At 46.0% G+C, this 25,494-nt stretch overlaps 1 protein-coding gene across 1 annotated transcript in view; it reads left to right on the plus strand.

Moving 5' to 3' along the window:
- Positions 1-2,982: 2,982 nt before the first annotated feature.
- Positions 2,983-25,494, plus strand: part of CFAP45 (cilia and flagella associated protein 45) — a 29,493-nt gene continuing 6,981 nt past the window's right edge. The window contains exons 1-8 of the mRNA XM_040332375.1: positions 2,983-3,167; positions 7,717-7,836; positions 8,135-8,271; positions 11,847-11,991; positions 15,096-15,266; positions 16,968-17,146; positions 19,536-19,665; positions 23,347-23,493. Of these exons, the coding sequence (XP_040188309.1) occupies positions 3,042-3,167; positions 7,717-7,836; positions 8,135-8,271; positions 11,847-11,991; positions 15,096-15,266; positions 16,968-17,146; positions 19,536-19,665; positions 23,347-23,493 (1,155 nt within the window). The 5' untranslated portion in view covers positions 2,983-3,041. The remainder of the gene's footprint in view (positions 3,168-7,716; positions 7,837-8,134; positions 8,272-11,846; positions 11,992-15,095; positions 15,267-16,967; positions 17,147-19,535; positions 19,666-23,346; positions 23,494-25,494) is intronic.

Below are 25,494 nucleotides of genomic sequence, written 5' to 3' on the forward strand. Positions count from 1 at the left end.
TTTTTTTTCCTCTAACACCCTAGAGAATAAAATGGCGGTCATTGCAATGCTTTTTGTCACACCGTATTTGCTCAGCGGTCTTACAAGCGCATCTTTTTTGGGGAAAAAAATCTTTTTTGAATTAAAAAATAAGACAACAGTAAAGTTAGCACAAAATATATATTTTTTTATATTGTAAAAGATAATGTTACGCCGAGTAAATTGATACCCAACATGTCAAAATTGCGCCCGCTCGTGGAATGGCGTCAAACTTTTACCATTAAAAATCTCCATAGGCGACGTTTAACCACTTCCCGCCCGGTCAATAGTCAATTGACGTCCGCAAAGTGTTTGTGAAATCCTGACTGGACGTCTATTGACGTCCTGCAGGATTACATGCCGGCGTGCGCCGATCGATGATGCGGAGGCTCTTTACCACGTGATCAGCCGTGTCCAATCACGGCTGATCACAATGTAAACAGGAAGATCACAATGTAAACACGACTGATCACAATGTAAACTCTCCTCTACTCGTGTCTGACAGACACGAGTAGAGGAGAGCCGATCGGCGGCTCTCCTGACGGGGGGTTCGCGCTGATTATTTATCAGCGCAGCCCCCCCTCGGATGCCAACACTGGACCACCAGGGTGTGCCCTCCGGTGCTCAATAGAGCAAGAAACAAACATAAAAAAAAAACACAAATAAAAAAAAAAATTAACACAATCGATGCCAATCAGTGTCCACAAATGGGCACTGACTGGCAACATGGGCACTGGCTGAAATGATGACCAGCAATTCCATCAGTGCCACCCCTCAGTGTCCATCAGTGCCACCTCTTAGTGCCCATCTATGCCCAGTCCCAACCTATCAGTGCCCATCTGTGCCACCCATAAGTGCCACCCATGAGTGCCCATCAATGCCGCCAAAGAGTGCCCAGTGCCGCCTATGAGTGCCCATCAGTGCCGTCTATGAATGCCCATCAGTGCAGCATACCAGCACCGCCTATCAGTGCCCATCAGTGCCGCCATATCAGTGCCCATAATTGAAGAAGAAAACTTACTTATTTACAAAAAAAATTTACAGAAAAACTTTATTTTTTAAAAAAATGTTGTTTTTGTTTAGTTGTTGCGCAAAAAATAAAAATCGCAGAGGTGATCAAATACCACCAAAAGAAAGCTCTATTTGTGGGAACAACATGATAAAAATTTCATTTGGGTACAGTGTAGCACGACCGCGCAATTGTCATTCAAATTGCGACAGCGCTGAAAGCTGAAAATTGGCTTGGGCAAGAAGGTGCGTAAGTGCCCCCCGGTATGGAAGTGGTTAAAAAAGTCTACAGGTTGCATCTTTTGAGTTACAGAGAAGGTCTAGGGCTAGAATTATTGCTCTCGCTGTAACGATTGCGGCGATACCTCACTTGTGCGGTTTCAACACCATTTTCATATGCGGGCGCTGCTCACGTAAGCGTTTGCTTCTGCGCGCAAGCTCGTCAGGATGGGGCACTTTAAAAACAAAAAAATGTGCCTTTAAGACGTATGGGCGGAAGTGACGTTTTGGCGTCGCTTCCACCCTGCTATGCTATGGAGACGGGTGGGGGCCATCTTCCCCGCACTTGTATCCATAGCACAAAGGGAGAAGGACCCGACCGTCTCGGCCGATACCGACGGCTCCGGTAAGCGGCGGAGGGCGCGGGAGAGAGCGGCGGCCCCTCTCCCGCCGCCAAAAACTGTGATCTCGCGGTGAATCCGCAGTGGAGACCACCATTATCATTTACAGGACCGGCCACGGAAAAGATGGATATCTCGGTTGTGGCAGCAGCTGCTGTGGTTAAACTTTTTATTAAAGTTTTTTTTTTTTTGTGATCTGTGACACATTGAGGAGATTTCCCTTGACTTCCTGCCCCAGAGCCAAACAGGAAGTGAGAGGAAATCTCTCTCCAAAGTGAGAGAATCCCTGGTTGTCCCCCATAGGAAGATTTCCCTTCTATTCCTGTTCTGGTGACAACCCAACCCAGTGATAACTGTCACCAGGACAAGTAGAGAGGGTGCATCTACCTAGCGGGGGACACAGACGGCAATTAAAACCCGACAGGGCTTCTAATCTCTCGCTATCCCATCCAAAGCTAAAAAAAAAGTTTGCCTATTATATTAAAAAGTTTTAACACCAGCCAAGATTATGTTTTTTAGTAATGCTTTCTGTGACCCCATCGGGGTGATATTCCCCCACTTCCTGTCCCTGTGACACCAGCACAAGCTTTATGGGAATGGTTGTTACTGGGACAGGAAAGCAAACATTGTCATTAGTTCTAGTTATTCTCAGTTCTACTAACAGTGTGTTAAAAATAAAGGTGGGAAATGCCCTGAAAACCCAGCCAGGCTTACATTGCATTCTGTGCCCCCCTTACGGTGACTTCTCCACTTCCTGTGTAGTCACAGGAACAGGAAGTGACAGAAAACCACCCCGATGGGGACACAGAGGACCAATAAGCACCCAGGCAGGGGCTCTAACATTTCCCAATTTGAAAATATAACCCCTTGGCTGGAGTTGGGCTTTGCATGTTCATTTTGTGCAATCTGATTGGTCGGCTTCGGGCTGATCGCCCGCCGAGGCAGAAGTCAACAAGAAATAAAGCGCGATTGGTTCAGAAGCGGAATTTTCCAGAAACAGCAACTGACATTGTGGTGGAAAGCGATCGATGGTTCTGATCAGAATAAAATACAATTTCAATACATTTGTTATTGTTATCATTATTATTATGTTTTCATTTTTATTATCATTATTGTTGTTATTACTTTTTTTTTAAACAAGAGAATTGTTCTTATTACTTAATTCATTTCTATTATTTAAAATTAATTAATATAATGTAAAAAAATGTAAAGTAAAAATTCATTATCACTTGGTCACCATGGAGACAGGGCAGCCTAACCAGGAAGTTACCAACAGGAAGGACCTCACAGCACCGCCCACTCCCTCTATACTGCATTCCTATTGGGTCCTCTGCAGCACCTTACCTGCTGGCTGACTAGACTACAACAAAATGGCGCCATGAGGGCTCCGAGAACATGGAGGAGACGGAATTTCCTGTTGAAGTCATGTCTCCATGGGGAGAGGGGAAGTTTGCAGTTGCTGTGACGACCAGTAAACAAGAGAAGGCTGATCAGACTGGAGCCTGGAACACATCTGATATGGTGAGAGGACAACCCTGTATATATATATATATACCTCTCCCTACACCCCCCTCCCCATCATCATACATGGAGAGAGGACACCACTGTATACATTATATATACCTCTCCTAACCCCTGTATACATTATATATACACCTCTCCTGATCCCTACACCCCCCTCCTCCTCATCATCATACATGGAGAGAGGACACCCCTGTATACATTATATATATATATATATATATATATATATACACCTCTCCTAACCCCTGTATACATTATATATATATATATATATATATATATATATATATACATACACACCTCTCCTGACCCCTACATCCCCCCCATCATCATCCCTCTGTATACATTATATATACTCCTCCTCATTATGATCCCTGTACATCCATTTTCTCCTTCAACTCTATCATTCTTTTCTTCTCTTCTTCCTTCCTTCCTTCCTTCTCTTCTTTCATCTCTGTCCTTTCCTTATGCTTCTTTTATTCTTTTCATTCACCTTCCTTTATCTACTTCCTCCCTTCCTTCCTTCTTTCTTTTCTCCTTCCTTCCTGCCGTCCCTTCCTTCCTCCCGTCCCTTCCTTCCTTCCTTCCTTCCTTCCTCCCTTCCTTCCTCCGGTCCCTTCCTTCCTCCCGTCCCTTCCTTCTTTCTTTTCTCCTTCCTCCCGTCCCTTCCTTCCTTCCGTCCCTTCCTTCTTTCTTTTCTCCTTCCTCCCGTCCCTTCCTTCCTCCCGTCCCTTCCTTCTTTCTTTTCTCCTTCCTCCCGTCCCTTCCTTCCTCCCGTCCCTTCCTTCTTTCTTTTCTCCTTCCTCCCGTCCCTTCCTTCCTCCCGTCCCTTCCTTCTTTCTTTTCTCCTTCCTCCCGTCCCTTCCTTCCTCCCGTCCCTTCCTTCTTTCTTTTCTCCTTCCTCCCGTCCCTTCCTTCCTCCCGTCCCTTCCTTCCTTCCGTCCCTTCCTTCTTTCTTTTCCCCCCCCCCCCCCGTCCCTTCCTTCCTCCCGTCCCTTCCTTCCTCCTGTCCCTTCCTTCTTTCTTTTCTCCTCCCCCCCCGTCCCTTCCTTCCTCCCGTCCCTTCCTTCCTCCTGTCCCTTCCTTCTTTCTTTTCTCCTTCCACCCGTCCCTTCCTTCCTCCCGTCCCTTCCTTCTTTCTTTTCTCCTTCCTCCCGTCCCTTCCTTCCTCCCGTCCCTTCCTTCTTTCTTTTCTCCTTCCTCCCGTCCCTTCCTTCTTTCTTTTCTCCTTCCTCCCGTCCCTTCCTTCCTCCCGTCCCTTCCTTCCTCCCGTCCCTTCCTTCCTTCCGTCCCTTCCTTCTTTCTTTTCTCCTTCCTCCCATCCCTTCCTTCCTCCCGTCCCTTCCTTCCTTCCGTCCCTTCCTTCTTTCTTTTCTCCTTCCTCCCGTCCCTTCCTTCCTCCCGTCCCTTCCTTCCTCCCTTCCCTTCTTTCCTCCCGTCCCTTCCTTCCTTCCGTCCCTTCCTTCTTTCTTTTCTCCTTCCTCCCGTCCCTTCCTTCCTCCTGTCCCTTCCTTCCGTCCCTTCCTTCTTTCTTTTCTCCTTCCTCCCGTCCCTTCCTTCCTCCCGTCCCTTCCTTCTTTCTTTTCTCCTTCCTCCCGTCCCTTCCTTCCTCCCATCCCTTCCTTCCTCCCGTCCTTTCCTTCTTTCTTTTCTCCTTCCTCCCGTCCCTTCCTTCCTCCCGTCCCTTCCTTCCTCCCGTCCCTTCCTTCCTTCCGTCCCTTCCTTCTTTCTTTTCTCCTTCCTCCCGTCCCTTCCTTCCGTCCCTTCCTTCTTTCTTTTCTCCTTCCTCCCGTCCCTTCCTTCCTTCCCTTCCTGCCGTCCCTTCCTTCCTGCCGTCCCTTCCTTCCTGCTGTCCCTTCCTTCCTCCCGTCCCTTCCTTCCTTCTGTCCCTTCCTTCCTGCCGTCCCTTCCTTCCTCCCGTCCCTTCCTTCCTCCCGTCCCTTCCTTCCTCCCGTCCCTTCCTTCCTTCCTTTCTCCCGTCCCTTCCTTTCTCCTGTCCATGCCTTCCTTCCGTCCATTCCTTCCTTCCTTCCTTCCTCCCGTCCCTTTCTTCCTCCCATCCCTTCCTTTCTCCCGTCCATGCCTTCCTTCCTCCCGTCCATTCCTTCCTCCGTCCATTCCTTCCTCCCGTCCATTCCTTCCTTCCTTCCTTCCTCCCATCCCTTTCTTCCTCCCATCCCTTCCTTCCTTCCTCCCGTCCCTTTCTTCCTCCCATCCCTTCCTTCCTTCCTCCCGTCCATTCCTTCCTTCCTTCCTGCCTGCCGTCCCTTCCTTCCTGCCGTCCCTTCCTTCCTGCTGTCCCTTCCTTCCTCCCATCCCTTCCTTTCTCCCGTCCATTCCTTCCTTTCTCCCGTCCATTCCTTCCTTCCTTCCTTCCGTCCCTTTCTTCCTCCCATCCCTTCCTTCCTTCCTCCCGTCCATGCCTTCCTTCCTCCCGTCCATTCCTTCCTTCCTTCCTCCCGTCCCTTTCTTCCTCCCATCCCTTCCTTCCTTTCTCCCATCCATTCCTTCCTTCCTTTCTCCCGTCCATTCCTTCCTTCCCTTCTCCCGTCCATTCCTTCCTCCCGTCCATGCCTTCCTTCCTCCCGTCCATGCCTTCCTTCCTCCCGTCCATTCCTTCCTTCCTCCCGTCCCTTTCTTCCTCCCATCCCTTCCTTCCTTCCTCCCGTCCATGCCTTCCTTCCTCCCGTCCATTCCTTCCTTCCTTCCTCCTGTCCCTTCCTTCCTCCTGTCCCTTCCTTCCTCCCGTCCCTTCCTTCCTCCCGTCCCTTCCTTCCTCCCGTCCCTTCCTTCCTCCCGTCCCTTCTTTCTTTTCTCCTTCGTCCCTTCCTTCCTTCCTTCCTCCCGTCCCTTCCTTCCTTCTGTCCCTTCCTTCCTTCCTTCTGTCCCTTCCTTCCTTCCTCCCTTCCTTCCTCCCGTCCCTTCCTTCCTCCCGTCCCTTCCTTCCTTCCCTTCCTTCCTTTCTGCCTTCCCTTCCTTCCTCCTGTCCCTTCCTTCCTTCTGTCCCTTCCTTCCTTCCTCCCTTCCTTCCTGCCGTCCCTTGCTTCCTCCCGTCCCTTCCTTCCTCCCTTCCGTCCCTTCCTCCCTCCCGTCCCTTCCTTCCTGCTGTTCCTTCCTTTCTCCCGTCCCTTCCTTTCTCCTGTCCATGCCTTCCTTCCTTCCTCCCGTCCCTTTCTTCCTCCCATCCCTTCCTTCCTTTCTCCCGTCCATGCCTTCCTTCCTCCCGTCCATTCCTTCCTTCCTCCCGTCCATTCCTTCCTTGCTTCCTGCCGTCCCTTCCTTCCTGCCGTCCCTTCCTTCCTCCCATCCCTTCCTTCCTCCCATCCCTTCCTTCCTTCCTCCCATCCCTTCCTTCCTTTCTCCCGTCCATTCCTTCCTTTCTCCCGTCCATTCCTTCCTTTCTCCCGTCCATTCCTTCCTTTCTTCCTTCCTCCCGTCCCTTTCTTCCTCCCATCCCTTCCTTCCTTCCTCCCGTCCATTCCTTCCTTCCTTCCTCCCGTCCATTCCTTCCTTCCTTCCTCCCGTCCCTTCCTTTCTCCCGTCCATGCCTTCCTTCCTCCCGTTCATTCCTTCCTTCCTTCCGTCCCTTTCTTCCTCCCATCCCTTCCTTCCTTTCTCCCGTCCATTCCTTCCTTCCTCCCGTCCCTTCCTTCCTGCCGTCCCTTCCTTCCTCCCATCCCTTCCTTCCTTCCTCCCGTCCATTCCTTCCTTCCTTCCTCCCATCCATTCCTTCCTTCCTTCCTCCCGTCCCTTTCTTCCTCCCATCCCTTCCTTCCTTCCTCCCGTCCATTCCTTCCTTCCTTCCTCCCGTCCATTCCTTCCTTCCTCCCGTCCATTCCTTCCTTCCTTCCTCCCGTCCATTCCTTCCTTCCTTCCTCCTGTCCATTCCTTCCTCCCGTCCATTCCTTCCTTCCTCCCGTCCCTTCCTTCCTCCCGTCCATTCTTTCCTTCCTTCCTCCCGTCCATTCCTTCCTTCCATCCCTTCCTTCCTTCCTCTCTACCTTCCTGCCGTCCCTTCCTTCCTCCCGTCCTTCCTTCCTTCCTCCCATCCTTCCTTCCTCCCTTCCTCCTGTCCTTCCTTCCTTCCGTCCTTCCTCCCTCCTGTCCATCCTTCCTTCCTTCATCCCGTCCTTCCTTCCTCCCGTCCATCCTTCCTTCCTTCCTCCCGTCCTCCCTCCCGTCCCTTCCTTCCGTCCTTCCTTCCTTCCGTCCTTCCTCCCTCCCATCCTCCCTTCCTTCTTTCCTCCCATCCTCTCTTCCTACTCCACCGTTGTCTGTCTTCTTTCTCTCTTTCTCTCTTTTTCTTTCTCTCTTTTTCTTTCTCTCTTTTTCTTTCTCTCTTTTTCTTTCTCTCTCTTTCATGTATCTCTCCGCCCATAAATCTATCCATCTGTGATGGAGGATCTGCAGTGGATTGTACAATCAGATTGTGTGGTGTGTGGTGGGGGGGGGGATGTGACTCCAGAGATGATGGTTGGTCAGTAGAAGACCTCCTTGTCCTATCAGATGGTGTCGTTACCTCTCCACGTTTTCCTTCCTTCCTCAGCCTGAAAGCCTTGTGGGTTCGGTCGGTTCCGGTTCTCATGCATCCCATCGATCGAAGGGCCGGAAGTACCGGATGAAGGCGCTGAGCTCCGAGATCGATGAGAGTTTGTTTGGCACAAAGGTGAGAAATGTTCCTCCTCTCTGGTCTGGAGATCTCGGGGGGGGGGGGTCACAATGATATTCTCCTCCAGACCCACACTCACCCAATACGTTTTTTTTTTTTACATAACTCCTCCCACTGCTTGCATCAGGGCTGGGGGCTCTTGAGAGGAGTACTGCGGCTCTGTACAGGCCCCTCCCACCAGCCATGATCTGCCTGCATTGCATTGCATAGAGGAGTGTAGAGACCCAGTGATTGAGTCTAAATCATTGTGCGGAATGAAAGGTTTTAATGTACAATGCGTCTGTTTTTATTTAAGCGTCAGCCTGCCAAAGATGATGTCCAGACGACAGAGAACAGAACACGCAAAACCGTGTCCGCGCCGACGAAGGGAACGAGGGGGCGCAAACCCGAGACCATCCAAATCATCACCAGCGACCTGATCCGAGATCTGGTGTAAGTGCCGCCATTCAGCTCCAGTCAGTGACTTTGTCTACATCATCAGTCTGCTGCAGTAAAGAGGAAGCATTTTCTCAGTCTCCTCTCCCCCCAGTGATTAAGCTGACGGGGGAATTGTCATTGTCATCTCTATGGGAGGAAATAAATATCTGGTCGGGTTACACCGTCTCATTGGGGCAGATCCACTTAGCGAGTACCCCGGAGTATCTACTGATACGCCGGCGTACTTTCAAATTTCCCGCGTCGTATCTTTAGTTTGAATCCTCAAACCAAGATACGACGGCATCTGGGTTTGATCCGACAGGCGTACGGCTTCGGATCTTAGATGCAATACTTTGGCGCCCGCTGGGTGGCATTCACGTCGTTTTCCACTTCGGGTATGCAAATGAGCTATTTCCGACGATCCACGAACGTACGCGCGGCCGTCTCATTCTCTTACGTCGTCTCTAGTCGGCTTTTTCCGGCGTATAGTTAAAGCTGGTATTTTGCGGCGTATAGATAGACTTGCCATGTTAAGTATGGCCGTCGTTCCCGTGTCGAAATTTGAATTTTTTTTTTTTTTTTGCGTAAGTCGTCCGTGAATCGGGATGGACGTAACTCACGTCTAAGTTAAAAAAATGACGTCGTTGCGACGTCATTTAGAGCAATGCACAGCGGGAAATTTAGGGACGGCGCATTCGCAGTTCATTCGGCGCGGGGACGCGCTTCATTTAAATTAAACACGCCCCCTAATCGCCGATTTGAATTACGCGCCGAGAGATACACTACGCCGCCGTAACTTACGGCGCGAATTCTTTGTGGATTCAAAGAATTAAAAAGTAAGTTACAGCGCCGTAGCGTATCTCCCATACGCTGCGCCGGTGCAGATCTCTGTGGATCTGCCCCATTATGTATCATTCTGGACTTTTACACCTGAGGGTAGCTTCTTTGAGCGCTTTTCCGGCGTTTTCCCCCCATGTTTTTAATGCGTATTTGCGCATTTGTATGCAGCGTTTTTGGGCTTTGCGTTTTTTTTATTTTTTTATTACCCGATAGAGAAAATTATTATCTGTTGCATCGTGTGTTGCTAGATATTTCAGCTTTTTTAGCTTTTCCATCAGATTTTATTTCTTTTTTTATTATTATTCATTTATTATAATGTTTTTTTTTTTTTTGTTAGGGTAAGGGGTTCGAGTTCAGTTTAGGTTAGGAGTTGGGGTTATGGTTATTTTTTTATTTTTATTTTTTTATTAATATTATAGGAATAATAATAAATACAAATACAAATCATAAATAATAAATAAATTAAAACCAAGTAACAATAAATAAATAATTAACCCTTAACTTTAACCCGTACCCCTTAAATAATAACACCCTAACATAAAAATGTTTTATTATTATTAATAATGTATTTTTTTGTTTGGGTGTTGATTTATTATTAATAATAATGTAATTAATATTCTTTAAGGTTTATTATTTATTAATGTATTATTACATATTATTCAGTTTAGGTTAGGATTAGGAGTTAGGGTTATTTTATTTATTTATTTTTTATTATTATTTTATACACATAATAATAAATGCACAAATACATAAAAAAAAACAGAAAATAATAAATTAATACTAAGTAACAATAAATAAATTATTAACCCTTAACTTTAACCCGTACCCCTTAAATAATAACACCCTAACATAAAAATGTTTTATTATTAATAAAGTATTTTTTTGTTCGTGTTTGGGTGTCGATTTATTATTATTATTTATTATTAATAATGTAATTAATATTCTTTAAGGTTAGAGGTTAATTATTAATTAATGTATTATTACATATTATTCAGTTTAGGTTAAGGTTAGGATTAGGAGTTGGAGTTAGGGTTATTTTATTTATTTATTTTTTATTATTATTATTTTATACACATAATAATAAATACACAAATACATAAAAAAATCATACATAAAAAAAATCATAAATAATAAATTAATACTAAGTAACAAGAAATAAATCATTTAACCCTTAAATAATGTAATTAATATGTTTTAAGGTTAGAGGTTAATTATTATTTATTAATGTATTATTACATATTATTCAGTTTAGGTTAGGGTTAGGATTTGGAGTTGGAGTTATTTTTATTTTATTTATTATTATACAAATAATAAATGAATAAATACACAAATACATAAAAAATAATAAATTAATACCAAGTAACAAGAAATAAATCATTAACCCTTAAATAATGTAATTAATATTTTTTAAGGTTAGAGGATTATTATTTATTAATGTATTATTACATATTATTCCGTTTAGGTTTAGGAGTTGGAGTTAGGTTTATTTTTATTATTATTTTATTTATTATTATACAAATAATAATAAATGAATAAATACACAAATAAAAATCATAAATAAATTCAATAAAAAAATAAAAAAATAAATGACTAAACTAAAATTATTATTATTAATAATGTATTTTTTTGTTCGCGTTTTGGTGTTATTATTAATAATAATGTATTTAATATTTCTTAAGGTTAATTATTGTTTATTACATTCTATTCATATTATTAGGGTTAGGATTAGGAGTTGGGGTTAGGGTTATATATTATTATTATTTTTATTATTATTATTATACGAATATTGAATGAATGTAAAATACATAAATAAAAAATAAATTCAATAAATTAATGCTAAGTATCGTAACAATAAATAACCCATTCCCCTTAAGAAATAAAATGATAATAAATAACTAAACACCCTAATATTTCTTCATGTTTGCCTTTTGTGTGTTTATAATTTTATTATTATAATTATTAATAGTTTAATATTAGGTTAAAGGTTAAGTTATTATTTATTAATGTATTATTACATATTAATCATTTTGTTTTACTTATTTATGATGATTTTTAGTTATTTGTGTATTTATTTTACATTTATTCAGATATTATTCATATCTGCAAAAATGCAAGAGTGACACGTTTCCATCAATTTCTATGGAAATAATGGAATAATAATAAATAAAAATAAAATAACTCCTAACCCTAACCTAATCTGAATAATACATTAATAAATAATAATTAATCCCTAACCTTAAAAAATTAATTACATTATTTAAGGGTTAATGATTTATTTCTTATTACTTAGTATTAATTTAATATTATTAATGTATTTATTATTATTAATAATAATAATATATTTAATATTAGGTTAAAGGTTAACTTATTTTTTATTAATGTATTATTACATATTAATCATTTTGTTTTACTTATTTATGATGATTTTTAGTTATTTGTGTATTTATTTTACATTTATTTATATATTATTCATATCTGCAAAAATGGCACGTTTCCATTAATTTCTATGGAAATACAAATGCACCAAAAACACCCAAATCCGCCCGATTCAAGCGACAAAAAAAGCTCCAGAACTTGTTTGATCTTCAGGCGTCTCGGGGCGGACATGTGAACCGTCTCCATAGAGAATAATAGATTTTATTTATTTTCCCCTCCTCCAGCGTTTTTGAGCTCCAAGCAGATAATCGCTGAGGTGTGAATGGGACCTTCAAGTGAAAAATCTGATGACAGGTCCACTTTAATCTTTGCAGGGTTCCCTCTGAGGACCCCTCGGGGTTATCCATCATCATGTCCCCTTATGACTTCCATCGCATCAAGTCTGCATCTCGAGTCCTCACCAAGACGGAACGCGAGATGGCGGGACAAGCCTACAAGGAGGAGAAGGAAGCGGCCATTGTAAGGACCTCTTATTAGTAGGATATTTGCATAACTCCTCCCACTACCTGCATCAGGGCCCCTGAGAGGAGTACGGGGGAAGGTGGTTAAGTACAGACCCCTGCTGGCCCCTCCCACCAGCCATGATCCGCCTACATGGCATAGCCACCCTATTGTGCGAAATTACTTACCTGTAGACAGCCTCCAGAGGTGCGCACGCTGATTGGCCAGAGGGGGGAGCCAATCAGCGGACACAATGTCCGCCGGGACCCACCGATCGTTCCCCAGAACGGCGATCTGCCTCATTTACATAGGCAGATCGCCGTTCTGACGGGGGAGAACACAGCGGTCTTGTGTTCCTGGCTAAGTAGGAATGTGGATCTCTGTGCCCCCCCCCCCCCCAGTCAGTCCATCCCCCAAACAGTTAGCAAGCACCTCCCAGGGACACACCTAACCCTTTGATTGCCCCCTGGTGTTAACCCCTTCCCTACCAGTGTCATTAGTACAGTGAGAGTGCATATTTTTAGCACTGATCACTGTATTCGTGTTGCTGGTTCCCCAAAAAAGTGTCAGGTGTCTGATTTGTCCGCCGCATTGTCGCAGTCCCACTAAAAATCGCTGATCGCTGCCATTACCAGTAAATAAAAAAAAATCTATCCCCTATTTTTATATATTATTTTATTATATTTATTTCTTTATATTAATAAAAATATCCCATAGTTTGTAGATGCGATAACTTTTGCGCAAACCAATCAATATACGCTTATTGGGATTTTTTTTTTTTTTTTTTTCAAAAAATATGTAGCAGAATACATATTGGCCTAAACTGAGGAAGAAATTCAATTTTTCTTTCTTTTTTTTAATTTACATATATTTTATAGCAGAAAGTAGAAAATAGTGGGCCAGATTCACAGTCGAAATACGCCGGCGTATCTACTGATACTCCGGCGTATTTTCAAATTTGCGGTGTCGTAGCGTTGTTTTGAATCCTCAAAACAATTTACGACGGCTTTAGGCTTCGATCCAACAGGCGTACACCTTCGGATCGTAGGTGTAATACTCCGGCGCCCGCTGGGTGGAGTTTGCGTTGTTTTTTCCGCATCGGGTGTGCAAATTAGCTGTTTACGGCGATCCACGAAGGTACGCGCGTTCGTCGCATTCTCTTACGTCGTCGCTAGTCGGCTTTTCCCGTCGTAAAGTTACGAGTGCTATTTAGGTGGTGTAAAATTAGACCATCCATGTTAAAGTATGGCCGTCGTTCCCGCGTCGAATTTTAATATTTTTTTTTTTGCGTAAGACGTCCGGGAATACGAAAGGACGTAACGCACGTCGCCGTTCAAAAAACACGTCAGGGCGCCGTAATGTCGCGCAAAGCACGGCGGGAAATTTCCTAACGGAGCATGCGCAGAACGTTCGGCGCGGGAACGCGCCTAATTTAAATGACACACGCCCCATTTGAATTAGGCGGGCTTGCGCCGGACGGATTTACGTTACGCCGCCGCAAGTTTACAGGCAAGTGCTTTGGGAATCAAGCACTTGCGCTTAAAACGTGCGGCGGGGTAACGTAAATGAGATACTTTACGCCACCGCGCAACTATGTGAATCTGGCCCAGTGTTTTTTTTTTCTAAATTGTTATTTTTTTGGGGGTTTTATAGCGCAAAAAAATTAAAACCGCAGATATGATCAAATATCGCCAAAAGAAAGCTCTATTTGTGGGGAAAAAAGGACGTCGATTTTATTTGGGTACAGTGTCGCGCGACCGCTCAATTGTCAGTTAAACGAACGCAGTGCCGTATCGCCAAAAAATGGCCTGGTCATTAAGGGGGGGGGTAAACCTTCCGGGGCTGAAGTGGTTAAACCTGACAAAGGTTTTACCACCAACTTATTCTTTCCAGAATATGTCTTGGCTGGAGTTGGCACGATGAACCTTCACCAAAGATACGGGTGCTTCCTATGATTAAACCCTGTGGACGGGATGAAACGCGCTGGGGCGGTCTGGCCTGGGCAGAGGCTGTTTTCAGAGAACTCCAGCTAATGCAAAAGTAGAAAGGTCACAAATGCCGCACGTCACAACAAAAACCCTATGTGCGGAAATTGAAAACAGCCTCCGCCCAGGCCAAACCGCCCAGCGTGTTTCGTCCCGTCCACAGGGTTTACTAATAGGAGGCACCTGTATCGTTGGTATAGGTTCACCATGAGAACTCCAGCTAATGCAAAAGTAGAAAGGTCACAAATGGCGCACATCACAACAAAAACCCTATGTGCAGAAATTGAAAACAGCCTTCGCCCAGCCCAAACCGCCCAGCGTGTTTCGTCCCGTCCACAGGGTTCAATAATAGAAGGGTACCCGTATCATTGGTATAGGTTCACCGTGAGAACTCCAGCTAATGCAAAAGTAGAAAGATCACAAATGCCGCACGTCACAACAAAAACCCTATGTGCGGAAATTTAAAACGGCCTCCGCCCAGGCCAAACCGCCCAGCGTGTTTCGTCCCGTCCACAGGGTTTAATGGGAAGCACCCGTATCGTTGGTATAGGTTCACCGTGAGAACTTCAGCTAATGCAAAAGTAGAAAGGTCACAAATGCTGCACGTCAAAACAAAAACCCTATGTGCAGAAATTGAAAACAGCCTTCGCCCAGCCCAAACCGCCCAGCGTGTTTCGTCCCGTCCACAGGGTTTAATAATGGGAGGCACCCGTATCGTTGGTATAGGTTCACCGTGAGAACTCCAGATAATGCAAAAGTAGAAAGGTCACAAATGCCGCACATCACAACAAAAACCCTTTCTACTTTTGCATTGGCTGTAGTTTTACCACTATCTCTAATATGCAAATGAGCTCATCCCCTAAACCCAACCCACAAAAGGGGGCGGGAGTGGTAGAATAAAGTTAAAATGTAGATCCTAACTGACATTTTTTTATTTTTTATGGAGCATAGTTGGGGATTTGTGCCAGTGACACCCGGACAAATAAAGGGGGAATTAAAACGGCAATAAAACCCCAACAGGGGATCTAACCCCACCCCCCCTGTATCCAACACCAACATAGAAAAAAATCTCAGGCTGGAGGTACACTGGAAGTGTTGAAACGCGTTGACGGGTGTATGTGTTGCCTTTTTTTGCAGTTGGGTGTCAATGAGCGCAAGAACTATATGAAGCAGAAGGAGATGCTTCGCAAGAAGAACGAGAAGCTGAGCGACCTGGAGGAGGAAGCCCAGCAGAGGGCGCAGTATCTCCTGCAGAGAGCTAACACCATGCGCATGGAGCAAGAAGACGAGATCAAAAAGCTCAACGAGGTGGGAGGAGCTATAATATACTTTAAAGGCTCATTCTACCAATGAGTAGATTTTAAATTTTGTGGCAATTTATTATTCATGTTGTTGATTTTTTCTTTCATTTATTAGACACAAATCACTCCATTTAAATTAATAGTGTCTGGACCGCCGAAACGCGCTGGTTGTTTCATTTAACCATTTCCAAACCCGGCCTATTCTATCACTCCTCTACTACATGTAAAAATCATGATTTTTTTTTGCTAGAAAATTACTCCGAACCCCCAAACATTATATATGTTTTTTTTAGCAGACACTCTAGGGAATAAAATGGCGGTCTTTGCAACTTTTTATCTCGCACGGTATTTGCGCAATCATTTTTCAAATGCCTTTTTGGGGAAAAGAATTCATGAATTTGAAAAAACAAAAACGGTAAAGTTAGTCCAATTTTTTTTTTTTTTGTATAATGTGAAATATGATGTAATGCCGAGTAGATACCTAACATGTCACGCTTTAAAATTGCGCACACTCATGGGATGGCGCCAAACTTCGGTACTTAAAAAATCTCTATAGGCGACGTTTTAATATTTTTTTTTTTACAGGTTTAGAGTTACGGAGGATTTGTAGTGCTAGAATTATTGCTCTCGCTCTAACGCACGTGGCGATACCTCCTCACATGTGGGGTTTGAATGGCGTTTACATACGTGGGCGGGACTTTCATGTGTGTTCGCTTCTAAACGCGACTTACCGGGGACAGGGGCGTTTAAAAAAAACAAAAAACTATTTATATTTTTAATTTTACTTAATTATTTCTTTTTTTTACAAATACATTTTTTTGATCACTTTTATTCCTAGTACAGGGAATGCAAACATCCCTTGTAATGGGAATCTATCGTGACATGTCCTCTTTATGGAGAGAGGCGGGGTCAATAGGACCTCACATCTCTCCTCCAGGCTGGAAGGCATGAGATCGGGAAAAAAAAAAACTCACTGATCTCATGCTGACACCCGCGATTGTGGCTTTGTTTACATCCGGGGCGTGACGTCATAACTTTGCACCCGGGTGTGACGTCATAACGTTGCGCCCGGGCGTGACGTCATAACGTCGCGCCCGGGCCTCCGACAGTCAAAGAGATGACTGGTGACCGGAAATCTCTATGGTCCTCATCCGGCGGGGGCCGATTCTTTCTCCGGGTCCCCCCGGTTGGCACGGGAGAGCACCGGATGGCGGTGGGAGGGGGGAGACGTCCCCTCCCGTCGCCTGTAAGAATGATCAAGCAGTGGAACTGCCGCTATGATCATTCTTGCTGTGCACAGAACTGCCAGCAGTAAATAATGATATTGTGGGTACTCCAATTAGGGTGACCCTGTCTGAGCAGAAAAGCCTCCCCAGTGCCATTGGGCCTCAGATTTTTGTTGGGTTATCTCTCCGATTCTGGACTTGGCAAATAAAAAAACAGACGGGGGTTCCAACCCTTCCCTACTGACTCCAAGGGGAAAAAAATATACTTTATAGTGTATCTAAACCCTAATTTATAAAGACATGGCGGCTTACCCTACGACCGTGGTCTCCATACTTCAGCCCATGGGCCTCTGCTTGCCTATATGTAACCCTTGGGGGGCGCTATTCCTCCCACTGACACCCTGATGTTGTTGGATGAATCCAGCTAATCCATGAATTCTTCAGAAATAAACCTCCGCCCCTCCTCTTTTGTACGTCAACAGATGATCTTGAACGCCAAGTGCCACGCCATCCGCGATGCTCAGACGGTGGAGAGGAAAGTGATCACTAAAGAGCTGGAGGAGGAAACCAAGCGTCTGGACCAGATGATGGAGGTGGCACGCCAAAAGGCAATTAAGATGCAGGAGAAGATTGACGAGTTGAGGAAACAGGAAAGGATCAGGTAGGCCACGACATTTTACTGAACCCTAAATCCTAAACGTTGCCATACTACGTTTGAGGAACTCTGCGTTAAACCAAATAGCTTGTATTGGCTGGTTTTAAGGCCATCTGGGGGGGGGGGGACCAAAAAATGCTCTCCATCAGTGACTCAGAGTACTGAATGCAAACCCATACAAAGATGATGGGTCATGGTGTTCTATGACTAAGTCTTGTGGGTGGGTCGAAAAATGATGGAGGTGTGTGGCCTGGAAGGAGTCCGGGAAAGCGAAAATGCACCGCATCCGAAACTTAGAGTGATAAATGCAAACCCATAGAAAGATGATGGGTTACTGAGCTCCAAGTCCTGTGGGTGAGTCGAAACACGTCGAGGGGGGCATGGCCTGAACAGAGTCTGGACTGAGGCTGCTCTTACCCTTCCCACAAGCTTTTGCAAAAATGTGTGGCACTTGGGACCACTTTTTCCCTCTTGCTTGCATCAGAGAGTACTGAACTTAGAGAGTCAGGCAATTTTTACGCCTTCAGAAGGAGGTCAACATAAGTCATTGAGTTCCATGACAACGTGTCTGGGGTGTGTGTGTGTCCTGGACAGAGTCTGGGCCGGTGGAAAGCAAAAATGCACCACATCAGTAACAGAATATTCTAAATACAAACCAAGGCAAAGATGATGGGTCATGGTGTTCCATGACTTAGTCTTGTGGATGGGTCAAAAAATGATGGAGGCGTGTGGCCTGGAAGGAGTCTGGCCCGGGGGAAAGCAAAAATGCACTGCATCTGAAACTTAGAGTGATAAATGCAAACCCAAAGAAAGATGATGGGTCATGGAGCTCCATGACTAAGTCCTGTGGGTCCTGTGAGACGAAACATGTCGAGGGGGCATGGCCTGGACAGAGTCTGGGCCGGGGGAAAGCAAAGATGCACCGCATCCGAAACTTAGAGAGAACTAAATGCAAACCCATAGAAAGATGATGGATCATGGAGCTCCATGACTAAGTCCTCTGAGTCGAAACATGTCGAGGGGGCATGGCCTGGACAGAGGTTACTCTAACCATTCACACAAGCTTTTGCAAGAATGTGTGGCACTTGGGACCACTTTTTCCCCCTCGCTTGCATCAGAGAGTACTGAACTTGGAGAGAGTCAGGCAATTTTTACGTCTTCAGAAGGAGGTCAACATGGGTCATTGAGCTCCATGACTAAGTCTTGTGAGTGTGACGAAATGGGTTGGATCAGAGAGTACTGAACTTGGAGAGAGTCAGGCAATTTTTACGCCTTCAGACGGAGGTCAACATGGGTCATGGAGTTCCATGACTAAGTCTTGTGGGCGGGTTGAAATACGTCAAGGTGTGTGTGTGGCCTGGACGGAGTCTGGGCCGGTGGAAAGCAAAAATCCACTGCATCAGAAACTCGGAGAGTACTGAATGCAAGCCCATACAAAGATGATGGGTCGTGGAGCTCCATGGCTAAGTCTCGTGAGTAATGAATCCAAACCCAAGCAAAAGATGATGGATCATGGTGTTCCATGACTAAGTCTTGTGGGCGGGACGAAATGGGTTGGATCAGAGAGTACTGAACTTAGAGAGAGTCAGGCAATTTTAACGCCTTCAGAAGAAGGTCAACATGGGTCATGGAGTTCCATGACTAAGACACGTGAGTGGGTTGAAATGTGTCTGGGGTGTGTGTGTCCTGGACGGAGTCTGGGCCGGTGGAAAGCAAAAATGCACCGCATCAGAAACTCGGAGAGTACTGAATGCAAGCCCATACAAAGATGATGGGTCATGGAGTTCCATGGCTAAGTCTCGTGAGTGGGACAAAATGGGTTGGGGAAGAGGGTGTGTGTCTTGGACAGAGTCTGGGCCAGGGGAAAGCAAAAATGTTCTGTAGAGAGTACTGAATGCACACCCATACAAAGATGATGATGGGTCATGGAGCTCCATGACTAAGTCTTGTGGGTGGGTCGAAACACATAGGGGGGGTGGCCTGGACAGAGCCTGGGCTGGGGAAAAGCAAAAATGCACAGCATCAGTAACTCAGAGTACTGAATGCAAACCCATATAAAGATGATGGGTCCTGGAGCTCCATGATTAAGTCCCATGGGTCTGTCGAAACGCGTTGAGGGGGTGTGGCCTAGGTTGAGTCTGGGCTGAAGCTGGGCAGAGGCTGCTCTTTACCTATCACACAGGCTTTTGCGAGAATGTGCAGCACTTTTTCTCCTTGGCTTGCATCGGAGAGTACTGACCTTAGGGAGAGTCAGGCAATGTACGCCTTCAGAGGGAGGTCAACATTGGCAACTTATATACAGTATATAGTCCTATGGCAGGCTTCCTTTTAATTGGCCCAAAACATTTTGACCTGTTCTGTCCAGTAAACACAACTGACTTATCTCTCTTCACAGAGGGAAGCTCCACATCATCGAGCAGATCACCGATAACGAGGAGGCCAGACTTCTACAGGAGGAGCAAAGGGAGCAAGAAGCCCAGCAGATGCTTCAGTACCTGGAAGAGCTTCAGATGGAAGATTATAAGGTGAGTGAATGGAGAAGAGAGACCGTTTTAGGCTTACTTATTACATCAGTCTCCTCAGTATGGGGATTTCCCTGTACTTCTTGTGTCACCAGGAAAGGAAGTAGTGGAAAATTGTGTAAAAATTTGGGTAAAATTGTGTAAAAATTTGGGTAAAATTGGGGAAAATTTTAGGAATCCATATACTGTATGATTTACCTTTTTTATACATGCTGGGCCAGATTCACAAAGGGGATACGTCATCGTATCTCTGTTTCTATCCATGCGACTGATTCATAGAATCAGTTACGCATAGATAGCCCTAAGATCCGACAGGTGTAATTGTTTTACACTGCCGGATCTTAGGATGCAGTACCGCGGCCGCCGCTGGGGGGAGTTTGCGTCGTAAACCAGCATCGGGTATGCAAATTAGGAGTTACGGTGATCCACAACGGATTTTCGCGTTCGCTACGTCGCCGCTAGTCTAGTTTCCCGTCGCAAATTTAGTCGTCGTTTTGGGTGCCCTAACTTTAGTCAGCAATCGTATTGCTGTCTAAAGTATGGCCGTCGTTCCCGCGTCGAAATTTAAAATTTAACGTCGTTTGCGTAACACGTCCGGGAATACGGAAGTACGCTACGCGCGTCGCCGTTCGAAAAAATGATGTCACGGCGCGCAAAGCACGATGGGAATTGCCAAACGGAGCATGCGCAGTAGGTCCGGCGCGGGAGCGCGCCTAATTTAAATGGCACACGCCCATTTGAATTGGCCCGCCAGCGTAGTTTTCATCGCAAGTGCTTTGTGAATCAGGCACTTGCGATGAAAACTTGCGGCGGTGTAACGTATCTACGATACGTTACGCCGCCGCGATTCTACGTGAATCTGGCCCGCTGTTCCTACCTTATATATGTTCTGCCTTTTTATAGAGGTTCTACCCACCATATACAACTATATTACCAAAAGTATTGGGACGCCTGCCTTTACACGCACATGAACCTTTAATGGCATCCCAGTCTTCGTCCGTAGGGTTCAATATTGAGTTGGCTCTGGCCTTTGCAGCTATAACAGCTTCAACTCTTCTGGGAAGGCAGTCCACAAGGTTTAGGAGGGTGTCTATGGGAATGTTTGACCATTCTTCCAGAAGCACATTTTGTGAGGTCAGAAACTGATATGGACAAGAATGCCTGGCTCCAAGTCTCTGCTCTAATTCATCCCAAAGGTGTTCTATCGGGTTGAGGTCAGGAGTCTGTGCAGGCCATTCAAGTTCCTCCACCCAAAACTCGCTGACCCATGTCTCTATCTTAAATTATTTTTCAATTTTATGTTTTTAGGACGATGTAGTGGAACATGTTTATCATGCCTATGAAGTTGGCCACCATTTATGAGGTCAGGCATCGATGTTGGATGAGAAAACCTGGCTCACAATTGGGGTTTCAGTTCATCCCAAAGGTGTTAAGTAGGGTTGAAGTTAGGGCTCTGTGCAGGACACTCAGATTCCTCCACACCCAACTGGTCAAACCATGTTTTTATGTAGAAAGAGGATCACCGCTTCAGGTGGGTCACTATGTAGAGTAGACTGACTCAGGATACCGTGGGTGCTGGCAATGCACTGACCATGCATAAGATACGAAGAAGGAGGATGGATAGCCGCACTCCAATGACCAAGAAGGTAGCCGACGCGTTTCGTACTAAGCTAGTGCTTAATCATGGCCATGATTAAGCACTAGCTTAGTGCGAAACGTGTCGGCTATTTACCTGTTTTTTTGTTGCACCTTGTGAAGTGATGTACTTGCTGTGTTTTTTTTAATAAAAGACAACCTTCTTGGTCATTGGAGTGTGGCTGTCCATCCTCCTTCTTCATATCTTATGCATGTTTTTATGTAGTTGGCCACCATTTATGAGGTCAATTACTGTTGGATGAGAGAACCTGTCTCACAGTTAAGGTTTCAGTTCATCCCTAAGGTGTTCAGTAGGGTTGAGGTCAGGTATCTGTGAAGGACACTTGAGTTCCACCACACCAAACTGGCCAAACCATGTCTTCATGGAGCTGGAAACCATTTCTGAGGTAAGGTACTGTTTGATGAGAAGACCTGGCTCAAAATTGTGGTTTCAGTTCCTCCATGTCATACTGCTCAAACCATGTCTTTATGTAGTTGGCCATCATTTATGAGGTCAGGTACCAATGTTGGATGAGAAGACCTGTCTCACAATTGGGGTTTGGTTAGGTATCTGTGAAGGACACTTGAGTTCCACCACACCAAACTGGTGAAACCATGTCTTTATGTAGTTGGCTACCATTTCTGAGGTAAGGTACTGTTTGGATGAGAAGACCTGTCTCAAAATTGTGGTTTCAGTTCAACCCAAAGGTGTTCAGTAGGGTTGAGGTCAGGTATCTGTGAAGGACACTTGAGTTCCACCACAACAAACTGGTAAAACCATGGGCCAGATTCACGTATCTGGGCGTATCTTTGTGCGGGCGTAGTGTATCCTATTTACGCTACGCCGCCGCAACTTAGACAGGCAAGTGCAGTATTCACAAAGCACTTGCTCCGTAAGTTGCGGCGGCGTAGCGTAAATGAGCCGGCGTAAGCCCGCGTAATTCAAAGTAGGCTGGTAGGGGGCGTGTTGTATGGAAATGAATCGTGACCCCACGTAAATGATGCAACTAACGAACGGCGCATGCTCCGTATCACGTAATTTTTTTTCCCTAAGTTACGCCGGATCAATGCTTAGTCGACGTGAACGTAACCTACGCCCATCCCCATTCACGTATGACTTACGCAAACAACGTAAAATACGACGCTGTTCTGACGTTTCCGACGTCCATACCTAACATGACTTACCCCTGCTTTATGAGGGGTAAAGTTACGCCGGACCGACGCCTTACGTAAACGGCGTAGCTAAATCCAAAGGGCCCCAAGTACGTTTCTGAATCGGCGTATCTACCTCATTTGCATATTCGAAGTGGAAATATACAGAAGCGCCCCTAGCGGCCAGCGTAAATATGTACCCCAAGATACGACGGCGTAGGAGACTTACGCCGCTCGTATCTTGGCAACAGTGAGGTGTATCTGATTCTATGAATCGGTCGCAAAGATACAACGGCGCACATTCGGACTTACGACAGCGTATGTGGAGATACGCCGCTGTAAGTCCTTTGTGAATCTGGCCCCATGTCTTTATGTAGTTGGCTACCATTTCTGAGGTAAGGTACTGTTGGGTGAGAAGACTTGGCTCAAAATTGTGGTTTCAGTTCCTCCATGTCATACTGCTCAAACCATGTCTTTATGTAGTTGGCTACCATTTCTGAGGTAAGGTACTGTTGGGTGAGAAGACTTGGCTCAAAATTGTGGTTTCAGTTCATCCCAAAAGGTGTTCAGTAGAGTTGAGTGCAGGACACTCAAGTTTCTCCGCACCAAACTGGTCAAACCATGTCTTTATGGCTTTGTACACCGGGGTGCGGCCGTGGTGGAAGAGAAAATGGCCTTCACCAAACTGGTTGGAAAAGGACAATTGTCGAAAATGTTTTTATATTCTGTATAATTGCCAGAACGTTTCACTGAAAACACCTGAAGTCAACCATTTAGAGGGGGGTGTCCATTACTCTTCCCCATAGTGTAGAGATGATGGTCAAACTGTTGGCCACATAGTATGGGTGTAAAAGGACATTAGAATTTAGAAACGTGTTTTGGTGTTTTCCCCACCAGGATATGGAGAAGAGAAGGAACGAACAGCTGGTAATCCAGGCGGAGATAAAACAAATCAATATTGAGAACGAGAGGAAGAAGATTGAGCGCAAGGAGCAGGAGAAGCTGGCGGACCTGCAGGTGCTGGAATATACCAAACAGAAAATGGTAAGCGAGTGTCTGTGGATGAATGAATAGAACAAGCTTTTTTTTGGGGCCTTCTACAATCCTCATTTTCAAGCAAAAACTCATTTACTATTCATAACATGTGATGTACAGAACTATAAAAAGATAAGATGTGAAATACATTGGGATTGTGTTGTTATAATAGAGAATCCTATCTCTCAGGGATTGCTGTGTGTGCTGTTATTCTCTTTTATACTCTCACGGTCAGAAGAGAAATGTCGGGCTACACGACCCCTACAAAGGCTGTCCTGTCTCTGGGCTGTTTTTTGGTACAGCATGTACATTTCAGGGTGCTTGGACTTCCCCTTCCCCTTTTTTCAGGGTGCTTGAACTCTTCTTCAGGCCTTTTGGATAACTTTTCTTGCGGAGTTCTTGTTGTTCTCCTTTTTTTCCGGGCTTTATGGTCTCCCTCTTTCTTACTGTACCTGGACTCCTGCTTTTTCCGGGTCCTAGGACTCACCCTTCTTTGGGGTTCCTGGGTTCCACCTTCTTTAGGGCTTTTGGACTCCCCATTCCTCACAGCTGTTGAACTTCATCTTCTTCAGACCTCTTGGACTTCCCCCTTCTTCAGGACTCATCAACTCCCACTTCTTTACAGCTTTTGAACTCCCCCCTTCTTTGGGACTCTTGGACTCCCCCCTTCTTTAAGGTTCTTGGACCCCCCCCTTCTTCAGCGCTCTTGGACTCCCCTTTCTTCAGGGCTATTGGACTCCCCCCTTTAGGGCTTTTAACCCCCCCTGTTCTTTAGGACTCTTGGACTCCCCCCTCCTTAGGGTACTTGGACTCCCATTTCTTAAGTGCTCTTGAACTTCTTCTTCAGGGCTCTTGGACTCCACCTTACTCCCCCTTGTTTGGGGCTCTTGGACTCCCCCCTTCTTTGGGGCTTTTGGACTCCCCCCCCCTTCTTTGGGGCTTTTGGACTCCCCCCCCTTCTTTGGGGCTTCTGGACTCCCCCCCCCTTCTTTGGGGCTTCTGGACTCCCCCCCCCCTTCTTTGGGGCTTCTGGACTCCCCCCCCCTTCTTTGGGGCTTCTGGCCTCCCCCCCCTTCTTTGGGGCTTCTGGACTCCCCCCCCCTTCTTTGGGGCTTCTGGACTCCCCCCTTCTTTGGGGCTTCTGGACTCCCCCCTTCTTTGGGGCTTTTGGACTCCCCCCTTCTTTGGGGCTTTTGGACTCCCCCCCCCCCTTCTTTGGGGCTTTTGGACTCCCCCCCCCTTCTTTGGGGCTTTTGGACTCCCCCCCCCCTTCTTTGGGGCTTTTGGACTCCCCCCCCCTTCTTTGGGGCTTTTGGACTCCCCCCCCCCCTTCTTTGGGGCTTCTGGACTCCCCCCCCTTCTTTGGGGCTTCTGGATTCTCCCCCCCTTCTTTGGGGCTTCTGGACTCCCCCCCCCTTCTTTGGGGCTTCTGGACTTCCCCCCCCTTCTTTGGGGCTTCTGGACTTCCCCCCTTCTTTGGGGCTTCTGGACTCCCCCCCCTTCTTTGGGGCTTCTGGACTCCCCCCCCTTCTTTGGGGCTTCTGGACTCCCCCCCCCCTTCTTTGGGGCTTCTGGACTCCCCCCCCTTCTTTGGGGCTTCTGGACTCCCCCCCCTTCTTTGGGGCTTCTGGACTACCCCTTCTTTAAGGATTCTCTGCCTACCCCTTCTTTAAGGATTCTCTGCCTACCCCTTCTTTAAGGATTCTCTGCCTACCCCTTCTTTAAGGGGCTTGTCAACTCCTGCTTCTTTAGGGCTCTCGGATCCCTCCTTCTTTAGGGATCTTGGACTACCCCCTTTCTGGGGCTCTTGGACTGCCCCTTCTTTGGGGCTCTTGGACTCCCACTTCTTTACAGCTTTTGAACTCCCCCCCTTCTTTGGGACTCTTGGACTCCCCCCTTCTTTAAGGTTCTTGGACCCCCCCCTTCTTCAGCGCTCTTGGACTCCCCTTTCTTCAGGGCTATTGGACTCTCCCCTTTAGGGCTTTTAACCCGCCCTGTTCTTTAGGACTC

Source organism: Rana temporaria, chromosome 13, assembly GCF_905171775.1.
Source record: "Rana temporaria chromosome 13, aRanTem1.1, whole genome shotgun sequence".
Lineage (NCBI taxonomy): Eukaryota > Metazoa > Chordata > Amphibia > Anura > Ranidae > Rana > Rana temporaria.